This window comes from Amblyraja radiata, chromosome 7 (genome assembly GCF_010909765.2).
Source record: "Amblyraja radiata isolate CabotCenter1 chromosome 7, sAmbRad1.1.pri, whole genome shotgun sequence".
In the NCBI taxonomy this organism is placed as follows: domain Eukaryota; kingdom Metazoa; phylum Chordata; class Chondrichthyes; order Rajiformes; family Rajidae; genus Amblyraja; species Amblyraja radiata.
In genome coordinates this window covers 46340800-46365682 of record NC_045962.1, presented here as the reverse complement: position 1 = coordinate 46365682, position 24883 = coordinate 46340800, and the positions used below count along the sequence as shown (strand labels likewise).

The 24883-nt window shown below is 43.9% G+C and overlaps 1 protein-coding gene across 3 annotated transcripts in view; it reads right to left on the bottom strand.

The window, feature by feature from the left end:
* The window catches only part of adam23 (ADAM metallopeptidase domain 23), a 142219-nt gene that overhangs the window by 53125 nt on the left and 64211 nt on the right, over positions 1-24883 (bottom strand). For all 3 annotated transcript variants that reach the window (XM_033024369.1, XM_033024371.1, XM_033024370.1), the window contains exons 5-12: positions 20514-20596; positions 19680-19743; positions 14554-14623; positions 13040-13119; positions 9575-9643; positions 5455-5526; positions 1896-2062; positions 194-278 (exon numbers count right to left, since the gene is read on the bottom strand). In XM_033024369.1, the coding sequence (XP_032880260.1) occupies positions 194-278; positions 1896-2062; positions 5455-5526; positions 9575-9643; positions 13040-13119; positions 14554-14623; positions 19680-19743; positions 20514-20596 (690 nt within the window). The remainder of the gene's footprint in view (positions 1-193; positions 279-1895; positions 2063-5454; positions 5527-9574; positions 9644-13039; positions 13120-14553; positions 14624-19679; positions 19744-20513; positions 20597-24883) is intronic.

Sequence of the window (24883 nt, the reverse complement as noted above, 5' to 3'; positions counted from 1 at the left end):
CATCTCGCTTCATATTACCCACAGTAGGTAAGCTTCAATGGAAGTGAGAAGAATAGGTTAGAAAATGGAGGTAGCGTGATGACTAGCTTCAGAATGCCAGTCCATTAACAGACATAAAGTTGCAGTGGGTATGCACCAAAGCATCTGTTCCAATCAGTCGACAATGATAAATAAGCAATATGGAGGGCCTCACCTCATTCACTCCAACTCCTCGAGTCAGCGAGCAAACGCCTCCAAAGAATGCCATACTGCTCATGGCGCTTTTAAATGTAGTGCCCCTGTCAAAATCCAGCAAGTTGGAAACAAAGGCAAATGTTAAAGGCAGAGGTGGTGGGGGAGAAATGTCACTCCACAGGAACGATCAGGGCTGCCCACATCACCCAATATACACAGAGCTTTGGTGTACACATTCATGGCAGCTCCTTTGACACACATTTATCTACACTCCCCTTAAACACATCCCTTCCGTTCATCCCAAGCACCCCATGTGGTCACTGGATCTGTATCCTCACTGCTCTCCAATGGACTGCCCCTCCTTCCAAGGTTCTAGTCTCTATCCAGTCCATCTTACAAAGTCTGCCCGGCTGATGCCTAAGCTAGGAGATCTCGCCCACAGTTTTATCAAGCCCCGGGCTGAGATAACAAATAGACATCTAAACATTCTGGTCTCAGAGCAGGATCTTTGATGATGCAAGAGAATGGTTATAGTGGTGCTCAAGTTCCCAATGGTCTGGATAATTAAGGATAATTAGTGACAATTTCTAATTTTACCGAAACCAAATAACCTATAAACTTGTAAATCTTTGGAGTGTGGGAGGAAAGCGGTGCAGCAGCAGAATACCCACGCGGTCACAGTGAAAACATAAAAACTCATTTCAGATAGCACCCATTGTCAGGATCAAACCCAGGTCTCTGGCACTGAGGCAGCGACTCTACCGCTACACCACCGTGCTGCCCAGAGAATCCAGGAAATTGTAGATTGGTGAGCCTCACATCAGTGGCAGGGAAGCTATTGTTAAAGATTCCTTGGGGTAGGATTTACTCGGTTTTGGAAGAGAATGAGAATTATGGACATAATTAAGGCTTTTTTCTGTAGCAGTTCGTGTCTTACGATATTGATCGAGTTTTACAAAGAGGCGACAAAGGTGATCAATGGATGGTACACAAAAATGCTGCAGAAACTCAGCGGGTGCAGCAGCATCTATGGAGCGAAGGAAATAGGCAACGTTTCGGGCCGAAACCCTTCTTCAGATCAATGGATATTGTCTCTATGGTTTTCAATAAGGCATTTGATAAAGTCCCTCATGTTACACTGATCCAGAAGATTATGAGGAAAGGGATCCACCATGACTTTGTTGTTTGGATTTAGAACTGGTTTACTCACTGAAAACAGAGGGTTTTGGTGGAAGGTCTGTGACCTGAGGAGTTCTGCAGGAATCTGTGCTGGACCCTCTTTGTTTGTGATAAATATAAATGACATGGACGTAAAAGTTGATGGGTTGGTTAGTAAATTTGCAGACAACATCAAAATTGGAGTTGGAACAGTGAAGAAGGCTGCCCAGTATACAGAGAGATATAGACCAGCTACGGAAATGGATACAGAATGGCAGATGGTCTTTAACCATAGCAAGCGTGAGGTTGCAATAAGGATCCAATGGGCATCCTTATCACCAAAATTGTAGGTATATGGGACAAGCTGCAGAGGAAGTGATATTGACAGGTACAATAACAAGTAAAAGACACACGGACAGATACATGGATAGGAATGGTTTGGAGGGACATGGTCCAATCGCAGGCAAATGAGAAGACTTAGATGGGCATTGTGGGTGGCTTGGACAATTGGGCCGAAGGGCCTGTTTCCATGCTGTACAACTGCATGAGGACGAAGCACTCACGAAAGGAGTTGGACTGAGTCGGCCTGCTCCCTCACAAACTGCTTCCTGTACTTGGAGAAACTGTGTAGGGTCTTCATCTGGTCCTGGCCCACGTCGATTCGATCCTTGTCCGACCATGTTTCCATGGCGACCAGGACCACCCTGGTGTTCAGCTGGTCCTTGAAGATCTGCAAGATAGGAGGACAGGAGCGGTACAGGAGTGGAACACTGAGTAAACAGACAGTTAGCCAATCAGATCAGTTGAAACACAGGGGTAAAGGAGACACACATGGGGAGGAGACACTATTAGACAGTCCATTTATACATTCATAGATTCATAGAGCTAGACAGCATGGAAACAGGCCCTTTGGCCCAACTCATTCATGCTGACCAAGATGCCTATCTAAGTTAATCCCATTTCACTATGTTTGGCCCATCTCCCTCCAAACCTCCCCTCTCCATGTAAGCCGCCTCTACCACCCCTTCTTCAGCTTTCTCCATAAATCAATCATTCTCGGTGTGAAAAACGGGTCCCACTGGTCCCATTTATATCTTTCCCCTCTCACCTTACACCTATGCCTTGTTTTTTCCCAATGAGCAAGTGGCGCTCCCCATCGAGCTGCTGCCTCGCAATGCTGGAGACTCGGGCTTGCTCCCAAGCTCCAGCATTGTCTGTGCGGAACTTATTCACCAATCCTGGGAAAAAGATGGTGAATATCCATATTATTCTATAAGGTCACCCACCCGCTTCACCTCCAATGCTCTAGGAAAAAAAGTCCCAAAATGTCCAATTTAATTCTTAAGGATACAACAACAACAAAAACTAAATTAAGCCTCTCATTCCCTGAAAGCGACAAAGCCTGGAAATATATCTATCCTTTATAGGACCCCTATGAAGAAATTTACAGAATAAATTATATCACAAATTACTTCACAGCCAAGGCAACATTTCTAAGTCTTAATCATTGCAGTACTGTTGGAAGTATCGCAACCAATTTTCCCTACAGCAAGTTCTCTCCCGCCCGAATTGCGGGGTTGAGAGTGTCCTGGAGCGGGGCCTTACATCGCCCGGCGCGGCTGTAAATTGCCGCGGACTTGCTAGCGCCCGCCGGGGGCTCCAACATCAAGACCCGGGGCAGGGCCCTACATCGCCCGGCGTGGCTTTGAGTGGCCGCGGACTTGCTAGCGCCCGCCGGGGGGCTTTGACCTCGACTTCGGGAGAGGAATGGAGAGCAGGGGAGAGACAAGTCTTTGCCTTCCATCATAGTGAGGAGGAGACTCACTGTGATGGATGTTTATGTGAATTGAATTGTGTTGGTGTGTGTCTTGGTTCTTTTTTTGTATGGCTGCAGAAACCAAATTTCGTTTGAACCTCATGTGAGGTTCAAATGACAAATAAAAGGTATTGTATTGTATTGTATTGTATTTCTCACAAACAGGATAATGGATATTGTGATTGTTTCCCAGTGATACACAGACACTTGTTCAAGGCAGCACCTTGTGATTGTTTATGTTCCCTTCCTACTGCAGTGGAACTGAGATTCTTCATGAACCAGGAGGTAGTTTAAGGATGAACTACTGAGAAAGGGATCAGCTGCATTGGAATAGATACTGAGGTCCACAAATTCTTCTGCCTTTCCTGTTGGGAGCGCCAATTGGAATGGGGATTCCCATTATGGGCCAAGTACCTGAAATATCCTATAAAGTAAGATGCCATTCTGCGATATTAGACATGAAGTCTCCCACAGGGCAATTTTGGTCCAAGGAGGATACAATAGTTATCCAGGACAAAACAGCCAGTTTGATTGATTCTCCCAACTATCAATGCTTCCTTCTCTAAAGCTCGAGAGGGAATGAGAGAATGATGGAACCAGCGCCCCCAACTAAATGAAGTCTCAGCCTTCCAGTCAGGAGAATGATGTAACCAGTCCCGGGTTACAGGCCAATAATGACCACCAGCAAGTCAAATCCACATCAACATCCTCAAAGCAGTGGTGGTTTGCCCCAGTTGCTATGCTTTGAATGAATAATGATAATAAACTATGGGCGCAGCCCATAGACCGCTGCCTCACAGTGGTGAAGAACCAGGTTTGATTCTAAACTCCAGCATTGTCTATGTGGAGTTTGCACATTCTCCATGTGATCATGTGGGTTTCTTCTAAGTGCCCCGTTTTCTCCCACATCCCAAAAACCTGCAGGTCAGTAGGTAAACTGGCCGCTGCAGTAAGGGCAATTTGTAGTGGCCAATTCATCTACAGCTACCTACGGATTGGTGGAATCTGTGTTGAATTGAGTAAGGGCAAAGAGAAAAGGATTAATGCTATATAAATGGCTTGTTGATGGTCAACAAAGACTCAGTAGACCAAAGGGTACTGCATTTCTCTGTGACTCTATACACGAGTCAGGTGCATTACTAGGAAAAGCACCTTTTAGTGTCATGGTCCAAATTTATTCCTCAGCCAAAAATATTTCCGCAGATTATGTAATTATCTTTTAGTTAAATGTGGAAATGTGGTATCTGGCTGTGTACATGCCAACCACCATTGCAAAGATGACCACAATTTGATGAAGAAGGGGGGTGGGGTGGAAAGGGGGAAGCGGAGGGGGTAAAGGGAGTTGGGGGAGGGTAGGAGAGATGGAGGGAAGTTGTGGGAGACGGAGTGGGCAAAGTGACGGCGTCAGAGAAGAAAGAGAGACAAGGAAAGTAAAAAAAAGACACAGGCAGACAGCCACACTTTACTGCTGCCAGTGCCGCGTCTTATGTAGTGAGTCGCTGAGTGTGAGGGCCATGATACAGTCCATGCTGTGTGAGTGGCCCATCTGCAGGTTTGGCCCAGAATCCATGGTGTCCAATATTCTCTACAAAATGTATAACTGGGGATTTCACAATAACTTGAATGCCCAGGAGCGAGGACTGCAAAAAGTTGTGAACGCTGCCCAGTCCATCTCGAGTTCTGACCTCCCAACCATCGAAGGGATTTCCCAGAGTCGCTCCCTCATAAAGGCAGCCAGCATCATCAGGGACACACACCACCCTGGCCACACACCCATTTCACCCCTGCCATTGGGAAGAAGGTACAGGAGCCTGAAAACTGTAACGTTCTGACATCCAGGATCAGGAACAGCTTCTTCCCTACAGCCATTAGGCTATTAAACAATACAACCTCCAAATAAGCTCTGAACTACATAGACTATTATTGTTATTATTGCAATATTATTGTTTATTTTTTATGTGTACGTATGTGTCCGTGTATGTATGTATGTGTGCATGTATGTATGTGTAAATGTATATGTGAGTATGTGTATACCTACACACAGAATTTTTTTTTCTTGTTTATTATATTGTTTACAGTGTACTATGTTTACATATTCTGTTGTGCTGCTGCAAGTAAGAATTTCATTGTTCTATCTGGGACATATGACAATAAAACACTCTTGGCATTAGTGTTGCAAGAAAGATCCTGCCCTCTCCATACAACCACCAGTATCAACCTGACAACCGTAATTCCAACAATAGGTGGCAGTCAAATTACCTCTACTTCAATGCTTGTTATTTGTACAAAACTAGCGGGATACTTACAGCATCCAACAGGTTAACCACAGACTTGGCAAAATTGTTGGTGTGAGCCCGGGATGATCTCCGTTTCTTGTACTGTGACAAGAGAAGAAAATGCACAATTAAATTCCATGAGAAGGCAGGTTAATGCTGAGCATATTTCACATAACAAATGCAAGACTCCTGCTAATAAGATGGGAAAACAAAATCAGCAAATAGTGGCTCATCAATCTAAATGTTATTGGTTGTTTAACTGACAGAAAATAGCAAATGGTGATGAATTGTTTGAGTTTAGATTGGAAGGAACTATTGAATGGTATTGCTCAGGGGTCAGTGATACTCTTTCTAATAGACATCAATGGTCTTGAAGTTAGTGTGTAATTAGTACAATGACAATAAATTTAGGAAGCACAGTAAACCATGAAATGGGCAATAGCTGGCTCCAGGAGAATATACACTCAATGAAATGCACAAATACTGACTTCAGCAAGGCATTTGATAAGGTTCTGACTTTATAGGCTAATCTGGAAAATTAGATCACATGGTATCCAGGGAGAGCTAGCTAACTGGCTTCACGGGTGCAGAGGGCAAGGGTAGAAGGTTGTTTTTTTAGACAGGAGGCCTGTGATTAGTGATGTGCCTCAGGGATCGGTGCTTTTCCCATTGCCGTTTGTGATTTATAATAACGATTTGGAAGGAAATGCACAAGGTATGATTACTAAGTTTGCAGATGACATGAAAGTGTGGTGTCCTAAACAGTGAAGGTGGTTATCAAAAATTCCAGCAGGATCTTGATCAGTTGGGTAAGAGGGTTGAGGAACGGCTGACGGAGGTTAATACAGGTAAGTGCGAGGTGTTGCATTTTGGAAGTCAAACCTGGGCAGGACCTTCAGTATGATGGGTACCCATGGAGTGTTGTAGAGCAGAGGGATCTAGAAATGCAGATATATTTTGCTGAAAATGACATCACGTAGATAGGGTGGTAAAGATGGCTATTGAGAATATAAGTTGGAATGTTATATTACAGTTGTACAAGACATTGGTGAAGCACATTTAGAGTGTTGTGTTCAGTTTTAGTAACCCTTCTCTATGAAGGATGTCATTAAACTGAAAAGTGCATAGAAGATTTACAAGGATGTTGCCAGGACCAGAGGGCCTGAGCTATAGGAAAAGGTTGGGCAGGGTAGCCGTTTATTCCTTGGAGCACAGGAGGCTGAGGGGTGATCATCAGAGTTGTGGCAAATCATGTGGAGAATTGATAGAATAATTGCACAGAATCTTTATCCCAGGATAGAGAAATCAAAAACCAGAAGTCATAGGTTAAGTTGAGTGGGGAAAGATTTAATAGGAACCAGAACGGAAACTTTTTTCACGCAAGTGATGGGTACGTGGAACATGCTGCCAGAGGAGGCAGATGACATAGGTAGGAGAATAGCATTTAAAAGACTCTTGGGCAGGTACATGGATAGGAAAAGCTTGGGATATGGGCCAAACACGGGCAAATCAAACTAACAGATGGGGAATCTTGGCTGGGGATGAGGGGTGGAGGGGTCGACGGGTCCCTGTTTCCATGCTCTATGGTTCTATGACACTAAATACACCCAGACAATTTGGTTGCGTGGGTGGTAGCGACATTGCTTTTCAGCACGGTAGACCCGGATTCGATTGTGCCCTCCAATGCTATCAATGTGGAGTTTGCATGTTCTCTCTGCAACGATAAGGGATTCCTCCAGGTGCTCCGGTTTCTTCCCAAATCCTAAAGATGTACGAATTGGAATATTAATTTGCTGCTGTAAATTGCCTCCTCTTGGTATTGTGGGAGTGGTAGCAGTAGTGTAGGAATTGGAGGAAATTGCTAGTGAATGGTTAGTGCGAACTTGATAAGTCTATACGTCTCTATGAAATATGAAGCGATGTAGTCTGGCAGGATGGAAGAGCCATTACAGAAAACAAATAATACAATTGTACAGGTGTTCCAACAATAGACTGGAAGGGGGAGAGGTGGGGCATACAGAAATCTCTGAAGGTGGTAAAGAAGGATTATAAAATCCTTATATTCATCATTAGTATAGAAACAAGAATATAATTAGAGGCCTTTCGAGAACACGGGTGAATTTCCACTGAAGCATTGTTTTCTCCTCTATGCTTCATGCTTTATGATGAGGGAGGTACAGAATGGTCTTACAAGAACGGTAACCAAATGAGGACAGGGTCAATGCTGTTCTTTGAATAGAGATGGTTAAAGGAGATTGTTAAATGTGTTCAAAACAAAGGAAAATTTTGCGAGAATCAATAAAGCTGGAAGTGTTTTGCAGGGAGAAGGATTGATGTGGATTTATAAAGCTACAGGTAACAGACTCGGTAATGACATTGTTTATATTTAAAAGATATGGTGCAATTTGAATTGCAGACACGTAAGTTTGATGGCAGCAGTTTCAGTGGCAAAATGTAAAGGGAATTGTGGGATATGCAAAAAGAACAGAGTCTGGGTTTAATTCGGACAATTCTTTCAAAGGGTCAGGAGATGCTTGATAGGCTGAATTACTTTCCTTTGTGTGCAAGATTCTATCATCCCAACTGGTCTCCAGAATGAGCCAAGGGCTCAGGTGAACAGTGGACAGTACATTAACCCAAGTTGCAGGCTGCAATTCAATTGAGGGTTTAATTTGCAAGCAAGTTTTTACAAAAAGAATATTTTTTGGTAAAGGAGGGAAGAAAAATAAATCTGTGGTCTGTTAACAAAGGTCTGTTAACAAAGGAAAGGATTGAAAGCAAAGCACACAAATACTGTAACAAATTACACAGGTCGAGTTTAACCTTGTTTACAAAACGTTATCTGTGCACAATTAACGGAAATAAATCTGTGCGCATGGGATACCCTCTGTTGGTGGAATAGAAGCAAAGCTATAAAGGAGCATATTATCACAATCCATGAGCTAACAATGAAATTAAAGAAGCCAAAATATAAATTGCAATTACATGGATCATTCATCATAGAGGATAAAGCTATATAATGCTTCTCTGTAATTTGAGAAAGGCAACATTTATTTTCCTTGGATTTACATTGTTCTCAGAAGATTGCAGTGCGGGCACCTCTTCATGACCCCTACCAGCATACATAAACTGATGAGTTATCGAGACAACTAGCTTTATTTACCTGACTGACGATTCCAGGGTTTTACAATTTGTATCCTGAATCTCCAATTCTGGAATTGATCATTCCTGTTTACAAATAACTCTCTTTCCCATGTAACCCCATGGTTCTACCCATCTCTTCTTGTCTGTCAGGGGCTAGCCTGGTGCTGTTCTTTAGTACATCCACAAGATTTTCAGGAAGCAAATAATCCTAAACAGAGATCTTCCAGGACATCAGGCATGCCTGTACCTGCCTTATACATTCCCACTTGTGACTTCACTTTTCCAGGCCAACACCTGGAATTGAAACATTAAATCTGTTTCTCGTCCCATATACGTGGCATGATCTGCTGAGAACACCCAGCATTTTTCATTCTAGACCTCTCTTTCCACCTTTGACCGACATTTTGGTCATCTCAAATAACACACTGACATACCTTGTCTAGTACACTCCTGGGACACTGTTATATTTATTGCACAATGCAAGGTGCATGCAAATTACATGTGTGTGTGTATGTGTTCCAGCCATATGGGTGGCAAGGTTGCGCAGCTGGAAGATCCACCCCCTCCAAGCGCCAAAGATCTAAGATCAGCCCTGATCTCTGCGGCTGTGTGGAGTTTGCATGTTCTCCCTGCGAACATGTTTCACTCCGGGTGTTCTGGTTCCCTCCCATGTCCCAACGAAGTGTGGGCCAATAGATTAACATGCCACAATAAATTACCCCTAAGCGTGCAGGTGACTAGTAGAATCTGATGGAAGTTGATGGGAATGTGGTTGGAATAAAATGTGATTGGTACAAGATATAAATCATCTTTCACCAATCCCATTTTATTCTATCCTCATTCTCATCAGGTACGAGTCACCTACATGCTAAGGGGCAATTTACAGTGGCATGTTAAACTAACAAGTTGGCTTGCTTGTGTGAAGGACCTATTTTCCATGCTGTATAACTGTGACCCAGGCAAAGCTAGTAGGTTGGCAGACTATAGGAAGTATTGCAATCCGTACCATCTTATGGTCGTTAATGATCATGAGCTCCAGGTACTTCATTTCGTAGAAGACACTCCGGCGATGGGCCTGAGGAGACAGAAATTGATTAGTCAACCTATCCAACAGGTGCTGAGCATGGTCAATAGCAACAACCATAACATGACATTTACACCCTCTCTCCCTTGACACAGCAAATAACCCATTCATTGGACCATCGCCTCAAAATAACTCAAAGATGTTCCCAGAAACGAGTTCCATCAAGTCGATTGTCTTCACGTGTATGGGACGTGAATTAAAACCCATAGAATTAATGATAAGGTTACGATTAATATGCACAATTTTTATTTTGTAAAGCAAATGGAGATTGTATCCTGAAGGTTCATTGGAATGTTATCCAAACCAAGAGGATACACATATCAGATTAGACGGGACAGTGAGAGACTACACTTTAGTCTAGGAAAGAACAGGCTGAGTGATGTCCTGGATTAAATTTATGGAAGGAATTATTCACTTTTATGAATATATATTGAACCTCCAACCACCTGAGCATCCTATCGAACCTGCTCCTAACTGGCTCCTGTCATGTGCGTGTGTGTGAGTGAACTCCTGTGAGATTAATGTAAGCTCCTCCCTGTTCAGCCCTTACAAATCCTGCCTCCATTTGGTTAGCATCTCCAGACAATTTGCCTTATTCAATTCAACTTTATTGTCATTGCACAAATACGAGTACAGGTACAACGAAATGCAGTTTAGCGTCTGGTCATAGTGCAAGATAGTAGAAATAAAAATACTGGTTAACAATGTGTGGACTGTGGATGAATTAAACTGGTACATAGCCAAATAACTGTATACAAATGGGAGAGTCTAAAGATAGCTAGCAACGGGACTGTGAGTTCAGCAGTGTAATGGTGTTATTGAAAAAGCTGTTCCTCAGCCTGCTTGTGCGAGACCTGAGGCTCCTGTACCGCCTCCCTGATGGGAGGAGGGCAAATAGTCCATGGTTAGGGTGAGAGGGGTCCTTGATGATTTTCCCGGCCCGTCTCAGACACCGTTTGCGGTGGAGGGCATCCATGGCAGGGAGCGGGGCACCGATGATGTGCTGAGCGGTTTTCACCACCCGTTGCAGTGCCTTCCTGTCAGCTGTGGTGCAGCTGTTGTACCATACCGTGAAGCAGGTGGTCAGGATGCTTTCGATTGTACAGCGGTAGAAGTTGGACAGGATCTGGGGGGGGGAGACAGGTGAACTTTCTTAAGCCTCCTCAGAAAGCTGCGCCTTTTTGATCAGTTTGATGGTATTGAGGGATCAGGACAGATCCTCTGAGATGTGTACCCCGAGGAATTTGTAGTTGGAGACGTGCTCCACCTCAGTCCCATTTATGTGGATGGGGGTATGTCTGCCACCTCTGGTCTTCCTGAAGTCAACGATGATTTCCTTCGTCTTCTTTGAGTTGAGGACGAGGTTATTATTGGTACACCAGGCTGCCAGGTTCTGGACCTCCTCCCTAGAGGCTGAATCGTTGTTGTCCCTGATCAGTCCTACCACTGTGGTGTCAAAACCAAACTCCACCTAAGTAAACTGAACATTAACTTTGATTCTATTCATTGAGACATGATTTCTTTGTCCCCTCTTCTCAATGACAATATAACACTACCATGCTGCTGCTATTGGGTTATCCTGAAATATTTAAGGCTCTAACTTCATCCACTGCATTTGGTGCTCCCAATGTGGCATCCTTTAGGAGAGGAGCCTTAAAAAATGCTCGAGGAGACCAAGCGTAAACTAAGCGATTGTTTCGCCGAACACTTGAACTCGGTCCGGCAAGGTCTGCTGGATCTCTCGGTTGCTAACCATTTTAACTCCCCTTTCCATTCCCATAATGGCCTTCTGTCCTGGACCTTCACCATTGCCAGAGTGAAGCCACACGCAAACTGAAGGAACAGCACCTCATATTCCACTTGGTTAGCTTAGAGCCTAACAGTAAGATCATTCAATTCTCCAATTTTAAGTAACTAACCTATGAACATCCCCTCCTCCCGTTATCCATCCCTCCTTTTCTCTTCCCTCTGTCCCCCTTACATCTATATTCCTTCCTCCGACTTCACTTTTTGCACATCTTCTAACCTTATCTTCTTAACTTATTTGGTGTCTTTTCATCTTTAGCCTTTGTCCAACCTTCTGCCAATCATACCCTCCTCAACTGCATCAACCTATCACTTGCCAAACATTGTGCCACTCCACCTCCCTTCCAGCTTTCTCACTCCTACTACAATCAAACTGAAGAAAAGTCGGGACCCGAAACATCGCCTTGAGAGCACCTGTGTCGGGACCCGTGCTCTTGTGAGATGCTGCCTGATCCGCTGATTTATTCTAGCACTCTGTGCCTTTTTTTGGGTGCAGTGATGCAGCTGGTGGAGTGACTACATCCGCAGCAAGGCAACATTTGCAGTTCATTGTGTCTACACCCTTGTTGCCCTTAAAAGCCGGTGAATTCAGTCCCTAGGAGCAAAATGAACCACCTCACACTAACAGATATTGAAATGGATTTGCAAATCACACAAGGAGTTTACTAGCATTAAATAAACTACTTAGTGGGAGAGCAAGGAGGGAAGAGACAAAAACTTTAAGGCTTTTGCCTTCCATCACAGTGAGGTGTCTGGTGAACTCACTGTGGTGGATGTTAAATTTGTGTTTATTGTGTGTTTTGTTATTTTATTATATGTATGACTGCTAGGCAACATAATTTCGTTCAGACCAAAAGTTCTGAATGACAATAAAGGATACTTTGACTTTGACTTTTTTTGGATTCTGAAGTGCAAAACGTTATAGTTACTGTAATAGAAAGATACAGTACAGAAACAGGCCCTACGAGCCACCGAGTCTGCACTGACAATCATGCACACACTTACATTAATCCTACATTAAACCCATTATACTCTATCCACATTCCCATCAACTTTCCCCCCTCTCCTCAGACTATACTCAACTATGCACCAGAGACAACATACTATATGGACAATTAATCTGCCAATCCCCATGTCTTTGGAAGATGGGAGGAAACTGGAGGAAACCCACAGGGTCACATGGAGAACCTAAAGTTCAAGGAATTTCTGAAAAATTGAGAAATGTGCAAACTGCACACAGCCGAAGTCAAGATTGAACCTGGGTCACTGGTGCTGCGGGTGCAGTGGCTGTACCAGCTGTATCACTGCACTAATATTTGTGATCCCAAACACATTCCTTGTGAAACTCCATCTCCATCGGGAACTGCTGTTTGCAGTCACTCGACCTTCATCCTCGACTCCACCTGCTCTGACTGATTCCAATTCGTGTACAGCCGTCCCTGCAATGGTGGAGGCTCTGGGGCCCAGGGGGAACTGTCCCCTATCCCTCCCTCCCCAACCTTGCCCACAACATCAGACAAGGAAGACCACACAGAGACAAACAGTGACGTAATGGGTGTGGCAGGCTGGGGGTTGTATTACCGCTCTCCTTCTCCTGCGCGGTCGGACCCAGGGAAAGTCAGCCGCTCGAGACCAAAGAGAGCTGGCCTTCTTTACGTTGCCTGAAAGAGAAGAAGGGAATCACAATAACACACTTCTCCTGACCAGTTTTCCCTCAAATACTTCAGAACTTATTTCATAGGGAGAGGAGAAATATACTTGGGCAGGAATTAAAACAGGACGTAAAGGAGTAGCAAAAGGTGGAGAGGTGTGGTGATGACATTCCGGAGCTTGGGATTCACGCTGTTGAAGGCGAGATTGCCAGTGGTAGGATGATGGTGAATCTCAGGAATTCTCAGCTTCTGGAAAGTTATGAAGGATAGATCTCTCAGAGGAGTTCGGTGATTTTTTTGAAAAATTGGGAGAAATGCAGCCTTGGGTGAGAACGGATGAGGCCCATTGTAGATTTTATGGAATGGCATGGCAGGCTTGAAGGGCCGAGTGGCATACTTTTGCTCCTATTTTGCTCCATACAGGGATCTGAAGTGGATAAATGCACAAGCTCCAGGGAAAGCTATATTGGGGTTGGGTAGTTTACAGAGACATGGAGGAGCAAGAGCGTGGAGAGATTGAACACTGGATTGGAAATTTTACACTGGTGTCACTGCTGAAATGGTCAATTTAGGTCAGGGTGTTGGAGGAGGGTCACTTGGGAGAGAGCTGCTAGATGAACTCAGAGGTACAGAGATTGGAAAGTGGAAGAGCATAGGAATGGCAAGTCTGTGGCTCCTAACATTATCGTTTCAGGTCACAGTTTGGAAAGCCTCCTCTAAGTAAGGACAATGGATTCTTCCATCTCTGTCTAACCTTATCAGCATTCTATGTCTGTATAATCTCTGTGCTGTTGCACTGAATATCTTAGCTAATAAAGGAGTGCAGAGTTTGTGTTTTTAACCATCTCCGGCCCCCAAATTGACAAAAAACAAGCTGCCAGAGGAACTCGGCAGTTGAAGCAGCATCTGTGGAGGGAAATGGACGGTCGATGTTTCAGGTCAGGACCTTTCATCTGAGCAAAGACGAAGATGAGTTCCTTGAGCAGCTCATCTTTTGCTCATGATTCCAGCACCTGCAGTCTCCTGTATGTCCAAATGACTAGAGCAAGCTAACAAGCCTCAATGCAGAAGTGAACAGCTGCCAAGAGGTACTCACAGGGTTTTTCAACAATTAATAATGTAGGGAAAAATAAGATGATAGAAGATTTAAAAAATTGAACTGATTTCTATAAACAGTTGGATTGTGTTTTCTAGCAGCTCAGAGTTATTATTACAACAATCTTTGACCAACTTGAATATTTTTGCAAGGCCTTGAGGAATGATTGATTGGATAGAATTTCCAATGAGCTGTGCATAGATCAGTGGATTGCAAGGATTAACATGTGCTGAATGATACATGTGCGACATTCCTTCAATGTCTACAAGGGTGCGGTAGTGAGATGAGGAAAATAATCTATGGTAGCGAGCAAAATTTGCAAAATCAGGGCGAAGAGACTGAATTACTCATGTGTGGAAGCTTGTCCATTAATCCAAGGGGCATCCGATGAAGCGTGTGCGGCCTTGACAAATTCTCCTGAAACAAATCAAGTTCAAGTTCAAGTTAGTTTATTGTCATGTGTCCCTGTATAGGACAATGAAATTCTTGCTTTGCTTAAGCACACAGAAAATAGTAGGCATTTACTACAAAACAGATAAATGTGTCCATATACCATGATATAAATATATACACACATGAATAAATAAACTGATAGTGCAAATAACAGAAAGTGGTTGGTAATAATCAGAGTTTTGTCCGAGCCAGGTTTAATAGCCTGATGGCTGAGGGGAAGTAACTATTCCTGAACCTGGTTGTTGCAGTCTTCAGGCTCCTGTACCTTCTACCTGAAGGTAGCAGGGAGATGAGTGTGTGGCCCGGATGGTGTGGGTCTTTCATGATACTGCCAGCCTTTTTGAGGCAGCGACTGCGATAGATCCCCTCGATGGAAGGAAGGTCAGAGCCGATGATGGACTGGGCAGTGTTTACTACTTTTTGTAGTCTTTTCCTTTCCAGGGCGCTCAAATTGCCGAACCAAGCCACGATGCAACCGGTCAGCATGCTCTCGACTGTGCACCTGTAGAAATTAGAGAGAGTCTTCCTTGACAATCCGACTCTCCGTAATCTTCTCAGGAAGTAGAGGCGCTGATGTGCTTTTTGATGATTGCATTAGTGTTCTCGGACCAGGAAAGATCTTCAGAGATGTGCACGCCCAGGAATTTGAAGCTCTTGACCCTTTCAACCATCGACCCGTTGATATAAATGGGGCTGTGGGTCCCCCTCCTACTCCTTCCAAAGTCCACAATCAGTTCCTTGGTTTTGCTGGTGTTGAGGGCCAGGTTATTGCGCTGGCACCATATGGACAGTTGCTCGATCTCTCTTCTGTACTCTGACTCATCCCCATCAGTGATACGCCCCACAATAGTGGTGTCGTCAGCGAACTTGATGATGGAGTTCGCACTGTGGTTCGCTACGCAGTCATGGGTATAGAGTGAGTACAGCAGGGGGCTGAGCACGCAGCCTTGAGGTGCTCCCGTGCTGATTGTTATTGAGGCTGACACATTTCCACCAATACGAACAGACTGTGGTCTGTGGACGAGGAAGTCGAGGATCCAGTTGCAGAGGGAGGCGCAGAGACCCAGTTCTGCGAGTTTGGTAACCAGTTTGGAGGGGATGATTGTGTTAAATGCCGAGCTGTAATCAATGAATAACAGCCTGACATATGAGTTTTTGTTGTCCAAGTGGTCCAGTGCGGAGTGGAGGGCCAGCGAGATCGCATCCACCGTTGATCTGTTGTGGCGGTACGCGAACTGCAGTGGGTCCAGGTTTTTGTCGATGTAGGAGTTGATTTGCTCCATGATCAACCTCTCAAAGCACTTCATCACCACCGCCGTTAGTGCCACTGGTCGATAGTCATTGAGGCATGTCACCTTACTCTTCTTGGGCACCGGTATAATTGATGCCCTTTTAAAGCAGGTGGGGACCTCAGACCTCAGAAGTGAGAGATTGAAAATGTCCGTAAAAACTCCCGCCAGTTGGTCCGCACAGGTTTTTAGAACACGGCCGGGTATACCATCAGGACCAGGTGCTTTTCGGGGGTTCACCCCTCTGAAGGATTTCCTGACATCGGCCTCTGTGACTGAGACTGAAATGCCATCGCAGCGAATGGGGGATCGGGAAGGCACATCAGTATTCTCCCTGTCAAAGCGTGCGTAAAATGCATTGAGCTCGTCAGGGAGTGATGTTACACCGGCATTCGAGCTGCCTCCTGGTTTTGCCTTGTAGGAGGTGATTGCATTCAGACCCTGCCACAGCTGCCGAACATCTGTCTCGTCCTCCAAAACAACATCCCTTTATCAGCCTCGTTGTGTCAAAGGAATACCATTTTACCACACCAATAGGTCTGGCCATTCCAATTCCTCCCTATACACCTGGTGCGTCACTGAAACTACGGTTAGCTTAATTCAGATTAATGGTCAGCTCTCAATCAACTCATAAACTCATCAGTTTCCCAATAGTTCCATTCTTCCCTCAGCCCCACTTATATCCCTGTAACTTATTCTCTCTCAAATGCCCAAATATCTGAGGAACGATGTACTAGCATTGGAGAGGGTCCAGAGAAGGTTTAAGAGAATGATCTCAGGGATGATTGGGTTAACAGATAAGGAGCGTTTGATGGCTTCTTAAGCCTGCATTTGATCCATGTCCCTCTAAAACTGTCCTTTCCAAATTTCCAGCATTTCTATCAAACTTCTCAAGAATTTCAGCTCCTCTAATCTGATCTCTTTGCTAAAATCATTCACCCTTACCACCATCCCAGTACAAGCTTACTGCACTTCCTCCAAGTGCTCTACATCCTTGGTGTAAAGTGTGGGATTTGTTGAGGGATCAACATAACCTCTCTCCATTTTCAAATCAGAGAACTTCATTGCTCTGCCAACCAGTCTCTCAAAAATGTTCAGACACTTCCTGGTCCCTATGTTCCTACACACTCTTGAAATTGATCCATTTAGTTTGCATCCCCTTTCTTTATTCTTTCACTCTTGTCTGCATTAGAATTGACCTGCTACTTGCTAATGCATCCACCCCAGGCTATCCATGCCTCCTTAAATCTATCGCTATACTCCTCTCTGTTTAATGCACCACCAATCATTTGCATTGTCTGCAAATTTTTGAGAAGTTACCCTACAGTTCCCGGGACGGGGCCCTAGAGAACACCATATCCACAAATCTGGAACACATCTGCTTATACCATTCTTGGACACCTGCCTTTACTCTTTTATTCATTATTTTCCGCAGATTCTGGACAAGGCCAGCATTTATTTCTCATCCTTCATTGCCGGTGGGAAAGTGGTGGCGAGCCACTTTCTTGCTCTTGCACAGCTTCATTTTAAATCTTTGTCCTCTTACCTTATACCTATACTCTCTAGTTCTTGATTCCCTTACCCTGGGAAAATAACTCTGGTCTCTTTAGACTATCTAGTCATAAAAGTGATAAAGCAAAAGGAAAGGCCATTCAGCCCACCAAATTCATGCCAATCATCAACACTAATCATTGTATCCTCTGCACCTTCTCATTTACGCCCTCAGATTCTCCCCTCAAAGACATTTGGACAGGTTCATGGATAAGAAAGGTTTTGAGGGATATGGGCCAAATGCAGGTAGGCGGGACGTGTAGATGGGGCATCTTGGTCGGCATGGGCAAATTTTTGTGCTGTATGATTTTATGTGTCTGTTCTCTCATTCACCAACACAAATTAGAGTGGCCATTTAATTACCAACTTGTGAGTCTATGGGATCTAGGAGGAAACCAGAGCACCTGACAGAAACTAACGCAGCTACCGGGAGAACATTCAAACGTCACGTAGACAGCGCCCGAGGTAGGAATAATCTTGGATCACTGGCGCTGTGAGGCTGCAGTTTCACCAGCTATGCCACTGTGCTGGCTGGGAGTGTCAGGAAGGAGTCACTCACCACAGAATACCAAAACCTCTACCCTTCTCTCCGACTGTTTATGCAGATCTTATCAGTGCTGATTCCAAGATGTTGGTGACTGGGAACCCAGTCCAGGAAAGGTCATTAAATGTCAAGGATGGGCAGTTAGACTGACTTACTAGATGGCATTTTGTTGCCTGAAATTTAATTATCAACCCATAATTAAATATTTTCTGGTTATTTAAACCTACTTCTTGTTCAAGGTGCTCGTGACTCTTATTCCAACGGTTTCTGTTTTACCAACCAATCTTAAAGCTGTCCTTGCATTAATCAAGCATTGGATAGTACTTTCTCCACTCTCACCTTCCTAGATATGAGCTGTCAGCTACTGACAAAAACGAATGTTTCTGCCATCTTGCAGAATTAATTTCAGTTTAAAAACAGCTGAATGACAATTACTTCTTATTCATGCATGAAGATAATACCATCCAATGCACAAGAACCAGCACAAGAATAGCACACCCGTCACAGATCTGCAAGTGAGCGCTGAAACATTCCAAACTTTGGGCTTAGTGTTCCCAAAAGGTTCTCCACATCTTTGTGATTTGCCAGAAATATGGAATATTAACATGGATAATGGGAGCTTTGATTCCACTGGGCACGGGACAGGATTTGAAAGTAGATTTTACATTATATATTTTTTTAAAGAAACTATTGAAATTACAAAGTTAAGATGAAAACTGTCAGACTGCAGTTAAAAAAAAGGGGGGAGAGAGAGAGGTGTAAACCCAACTCTTTGGCCAAGCTGAGCTTATAGATTCTGGCAAACTGTCCAAGGCTCAGTGAAGAACCGCAAGATGTTTTACTATGTTAAAGGAGTTATGCTGATTATGGTTGGCTCACTCTGTATCCCAGGTCGACACAATGGCACAGCTGGTAGAGCCCTTCCCTAGGCGCCACAGACCCAGGTTCAATTCCAACCTCATGCCATGTGGGTTTCCTCTGGTTTCGGAACCATGCAACACAGAAACAGGCCCTTCAGCCCATCAAGTCTGTAACTATCCTATATTTATAGAAATCCTACAATAATCTCCCTAAACCAATCCCATTTAATCCTGCCGACATTCCCATCCACGCAGCCAAGATTCTGCCACCCACCTGCATATATTGGCAATTTACACTGGCCAATAAACCTGTCCAATAAATTTGCAATCAACGTGGGAGTAAATCGGAGCACCCAAAGGAAACCCACACGGCCACAAATTTTACACAGACAGAGCTGGAGGTCTGGATCGAACTTGAAAATGTGATGAGTAGCTCTACTAACTGCACCTCTGTACTGCCCCCATCTGCATCCCAGAGATGTGCAGGTTGATAGGTTAACTGGTCACAGTACATTCCTTTATCGAGTGGCCTGGTTTCATATTGTGCGATTCTTCCCAGGTAACTTGATCTTCCTCGACTCCATTCTCACACCAGCACAATTGTACCAAATCTACCTTCATGTGGTAATTTAGTGCCAATGAAGGTCACTGTGAAGTACCAGCAAACAGACTGAGAGCACATTCACCCCATGGACAACAGCAGGTTGGACTCAAAAGCATGAAAGAAATACAGCAGATACCACTGAAGAGCACGAGGGACAGAACTGGGTACTCACCTTTTCATGTGTCTGCAATAATGGTTCTATGATGTACATGTAGTTACCATCATCAAACATGCCACTGTGTTTGTGAGAGGGGGGGGGGGGGGGGGGGAAGAGAGAGGGAAGGGAGATTAGGAAGAGAGAGGGAAAGAGAGAGAGAGAGAGATCTCACATTATTATAACAAGTGGTTAGTCCCTAGTTCTTACTACTCCCTTGCGTCAGAACAGGGGTCTCCCACCCTTCATTTAAATTGGAATTGGTTCTTTGAATTTGTTGTCTTGTGCCAACTCCAAAACACTAGCTTCCAGCAAGGCAAGGTAGCTAGCTATTGTAGCAAAACCAGCTGCCAAGCAATCGTTATTCTGCCCCTGATATTTTGGGATTTTCCTGAACTTGGAATTGGCAGTTTGTTTTTAAAATTATAACCTAGAAAATTCAGTGCTAATACAGAACTGTCCCATCAAAGTGCTGGAAAGGTTGGCCAGGATTACAATAGCTTGGTTATTGCTTCAATAGCTCCACACCATCCAACATGATGTCAGAGGTGGGAGATGGTAGAGCTGCCCTTTGATGATTGGCCTTCACAACCCAAACCATTTTTGTGGGAGACCCCTGCAGTGCAACGAAGAAAGAGAGGAACAAAGACTCTGGATCCATTTCTCCCATCTACGGTCTGAGGAGGGGTATCACCCTGTTGGTCTCCCACAGATCTGAATGATGATCCTAGGTATTAATTGGATACACAAGATGCGCTCCAGCAACCAACCCACCCGCTTCAGACTCGCCTTGCATCCTTTCTGTAACGTCATCATGCAGCGTTGTCAGATAGAGCTCACAATCATACTTACTGAAGACCATCGCAGGTGGACAAAGCAACTTTGGACTTTGGGTTCCCCCGTATCTCTCCATGATAGTAACAGTGTTCGCCACCCTGAGGGGATTAGCAAATTAGAAAGAACGGCATTAGATCATAGATACAAGTCAAACAACACTCTGGCAACGTCACCTCCATCAGGATGCAGGTCACGCAACACTCCAATACTGGTACCTCAGACAGTCTGAACTTCAGACTGAAATAAAGATAAATATTACTGGAAATACACAGTGGGTCAGGCAGCATCTATGGAAAGAGAAACAGAATGGGAAGGACAGCAAGTTTGAATGCCTTCCTAGTTCTGACAAAGGTTCTTCACTCTCAATCATTAATCAGACCACCAGCATCTGCATTTTTTTTTTTATTTTAATTTACATTTCAATCTGCCCTGAAGTAATTTTTCCCTACTGATTGTTCCCTACTGTCGCATTGGAAATGGTTATAGAAATAGCGTGTAATGAAACAAAATGCTGGCTTGTGTATGTCAGACATAAAGCAGGCTGTTTATAACACAACATCAAAAGAGAATGTCAAGAAAAGGGGCCAGCAGGAATGAATGACATTTTACTGTAGTGTTTGATGCTAAGCAATGATTTGCCAATAGGCATAGATAGTCTGAACACTCAACGACAAGGAGCCATGAGAAACTTATTACATAATGCAAGAAATCAGCCTCTTTGAGCAGAACTGCTTCCAGGGGCTTGAAAAACATGAGCGGGTGCTGAAAAGTTGGAATAAAAACAAAAAGTGGTGGAAATGCTCAGCTGTTCCAGTGGCATCTGTGGGGAGAGAAAATCAGTCAATGACCTTTCTTCAGAATGGTGCAAAGATTCTGATTACGGGTCATCAATATTAAATGTTAGGTCTGTTTGTCTCTCAACAGATGCTTCCTGACCCACTGAGTGTTTCCAGCTTCTTCTGTTTATGATTCCAAGAATGGTTAGTCACTGAAGCAAAAAAAAAAATCAAGATTAGTTGGGACCGAAAGATAACAAATATTGCATAATATTTTCCCTTTTAACATTAGATTAGAACAACAGCAAGGTTAATATATTTCACAAATAAGTTTTATTGTTTCAAAACATTAATCGCTAGAAGATATACTGAAATGTTTACACAACCCAGCATCTGGAGACAGATGCGGAGCAAATCTCTGGAGAACAGACAGCCAAGTCATCTACACCAGTGGTTCCCAACCTTTTTTAGTTCATGGCCCCCTTGGGATCTTTAATTTTTCTGTGGCCCCCCCTGACATTATTAGCAGAAAAAAAGTGGGCCCCTTCATTGAGCTTGTGGCCCCCTAAATCCCCAAATTTCTCTGTGGCTCCCCCTGAAATTTGCCATGGCCCCACCTGGAGTTGTCTCATTTTAGCAAACTCATCACGAACGAACATATTATCTGCTGAGTTTTAATATTGTCCACTGGTTCGATCCTTATGTCAAATTTTCACTCTTCCTCATGTCAAGAAGTGGGAATTAAAGAATATGTCCTTGGTCACATGAATACACATTAGACTAACACAAAAGAATGCCAATCTCAATGGAAGCAGACCATGGCAGTAGACTATGTCACATACACTGTCCCTTCTGCGCGTGACAGGGGACAGAAGTATTACACAGGATCCGCCATCACACACTCCAAACCGAGCTGCATTGCATATATCAGCAGCACTTTCTTTCATCCTTGGGTGGTAAAAAACAAAACATTTTTAAGTCCTTACAAAGGGGCTGAAAAGGTATGCGATGATAATCTTGTGGGGAGTGAATGGCGATGTTTGGAAAAATGGCCCATATTCTGTATTGTAACTTGTTGATATGTGTACTAGTATATTGACATTTAATCCATCCATGCGGTTTAGGTTGCGTATGTCGTCAAATTTAACATCACATTGACAATGCCATCAGTTCCAGCCATATCCTGCCAATGCCACTAGCAGATCTTCAGTTGAGCACCCAAGCTGCTATTGATCATCACACTTCCAACTGGGTATAGTTTACCAGAGGATGGGGGGGGGGGGGGGGGGGTGTAGACCTGATAGAACTATGTAAATTACTAAGGGGAATGGATAAGGTTGACAGTCAGATCCTTTTTTCCAGGATGGAAATATCAAATACGAGAGGATGTAGCTCTAAGTTGAGAGGGGCAAAATTTAAAGGAGATGTACAGACAAGGTTTTTTTTTTTACACAGTGGATGGTGAGTGCCTGGAACATGCTGCCGGGGCTGGTGACTGAGGCAGATATGATAGTGGCATTTAAGAGACTAATGGACGACTATGGATATGCAGGAAATAGTGGGATATAGATTATGTGAGGGAAGATAAGAGTTAGTTTTAGCATTATGTTCGGCACAGACATTGTGGGCGGAAGGGCTTGTTCTTGTGCTGTACTGTTCTATTCTCAACTTAACATTTTAATTTTAAAGGTAGCGCTGAAAGCAGGGCTCCAGTGAATGAAAGGGAGTTTGAGAGCCTCACCATTATTAATAGAGAGATCAGGAACCGATGCTTCAGTGAGTGGAAAGAAAGTACAGGAAACAATACACGCAGACAACCTGGTCATGACCATCACCACTTCACACTGGGCTATACAACAGCACCCAAGTCTGATGCAGGAAGACTGCTTCACAGACTGGAATCTCTTCACATTATCCACCAGGATCCTGGTGTCTGTGTACCGCTGGGGTGGAGGGAACACTGCATCACATCTGAGCATGTTATACATATCAGTCCACAGTGGGGAGCTTTACATTTCTGATCCTGCACAATGCCTGGAGAACCCAAAAGCCAGCACATGCTTCTTTAGTGCATAGAATAATAAACACTAAAAGGCAGTCCCTACATATGTCAACTGTTCCTGGGCTTTAACATCTTGGGTGACCTGTCCTGGACACAGCACATAGATGCAATTATGAAGGAGGCACACCAGCACCTCTGCCTTCTTCAAAGCTTAAAGAGATTCAGCATGTCTCCAAATAATCGAACAAACTTTGACAGAGGTATTGTAGAAAGTATTTGACTGGTTTATATTAAGGTCTGGTTTGGCAGTGTCGAGGAACACAGAAGGTTGCAATCAGTGGTGGACTCAGCCCAGTCCATCACAGGCATAGCAGTCCTCTCCATTGAAAGCATCTCCATGAGGCCCTGCCACAAGAAGGCAAAATCTATCATCAAGGAACCCCACTAATGGGACTATGCTCTCTTCTCACACTACCATCTAGCAGGAGGTACTGAGCCTGAAGTCCTACATGACCAGGTTTTTTTTAGTTTTAGCTTTTATTTTTAGTGATACAGTGCGAAAACAGGCCCTTTGGCCCACCGAGTCCGCACCGACCAGCGATCCCCGCGCATTAACACTATCCTACACTCATTAGGGACAATTTTACATTTGCACCAAGCCAATCAACCTACAAACCTGTACGTCTTTATAATGTAGAAGGAAACTGAAGATCACGGAGAAAACCCACGCAGGTCACGGGGAGAACATACAAACTCTGTACAGACATCACCCGTAGTCAGGATCAAACCCGAATCTCTGGCGTTGAAAGGCAGTAGCTCTACCACTGCGCCACCATGCCACCCTGTTCTTGAACTGAACAGCACAACCCTAATCTTATTTCGACAGTGAAACACCACGACCCACATCTTGCGATACCATGGACTTAGTTTTGTTTCTAATACTGTTTTGCAGTCTATTATTGCACAGTCTTCTTTCTTTTAAGAAAGTGTTTCTTGAATTTTCTGTTTCTTTGCAGCTGACTGAATATGCTGCATTGGCTCATGTAACAGTAGAAGGTGTTGTTAACAAAACAAGTGCTCTGCTGTTCAGGAGCTAAATTAATAACTTGTTCAAATTAACAGCATTTAAAATTATTCTGCAACAAAAGATATTATCGATTGCTCCATTTTATCTCCAACATTACTGGCTCTTAATTTGCAATCAAATCTCCAAACACCTTAGCAATTTGCCCATACAGTTTTGTTCTCACTACACCACGCTATATTTGGATTTAGAAAGCATGATTTGCATACAAAATGCATACCATTGCTAAGAATTGCTACGGCAAGCATTAAATTGATTCAGTCAGCCTTGGGTCACATTTACTTGAATGTTCAAGGAAATGCTGCACACTATAATAACCAATCATTGTCAGCAGGTAGATTGCCAGATAAATGCCAAGATGAAGGATGACACGGCTAAAAAAAATGAATGTAAAGCGGCCCCCATATCAGCAATGAACCTCATGCAAAGGATGAAAAAGACACAAATTGCTGGAGCAACTCAACGGGTCAGGCAGCATCTCAGGAAGACGTGGACAGGCAATGTTTTGGATTGGAACCCTTTG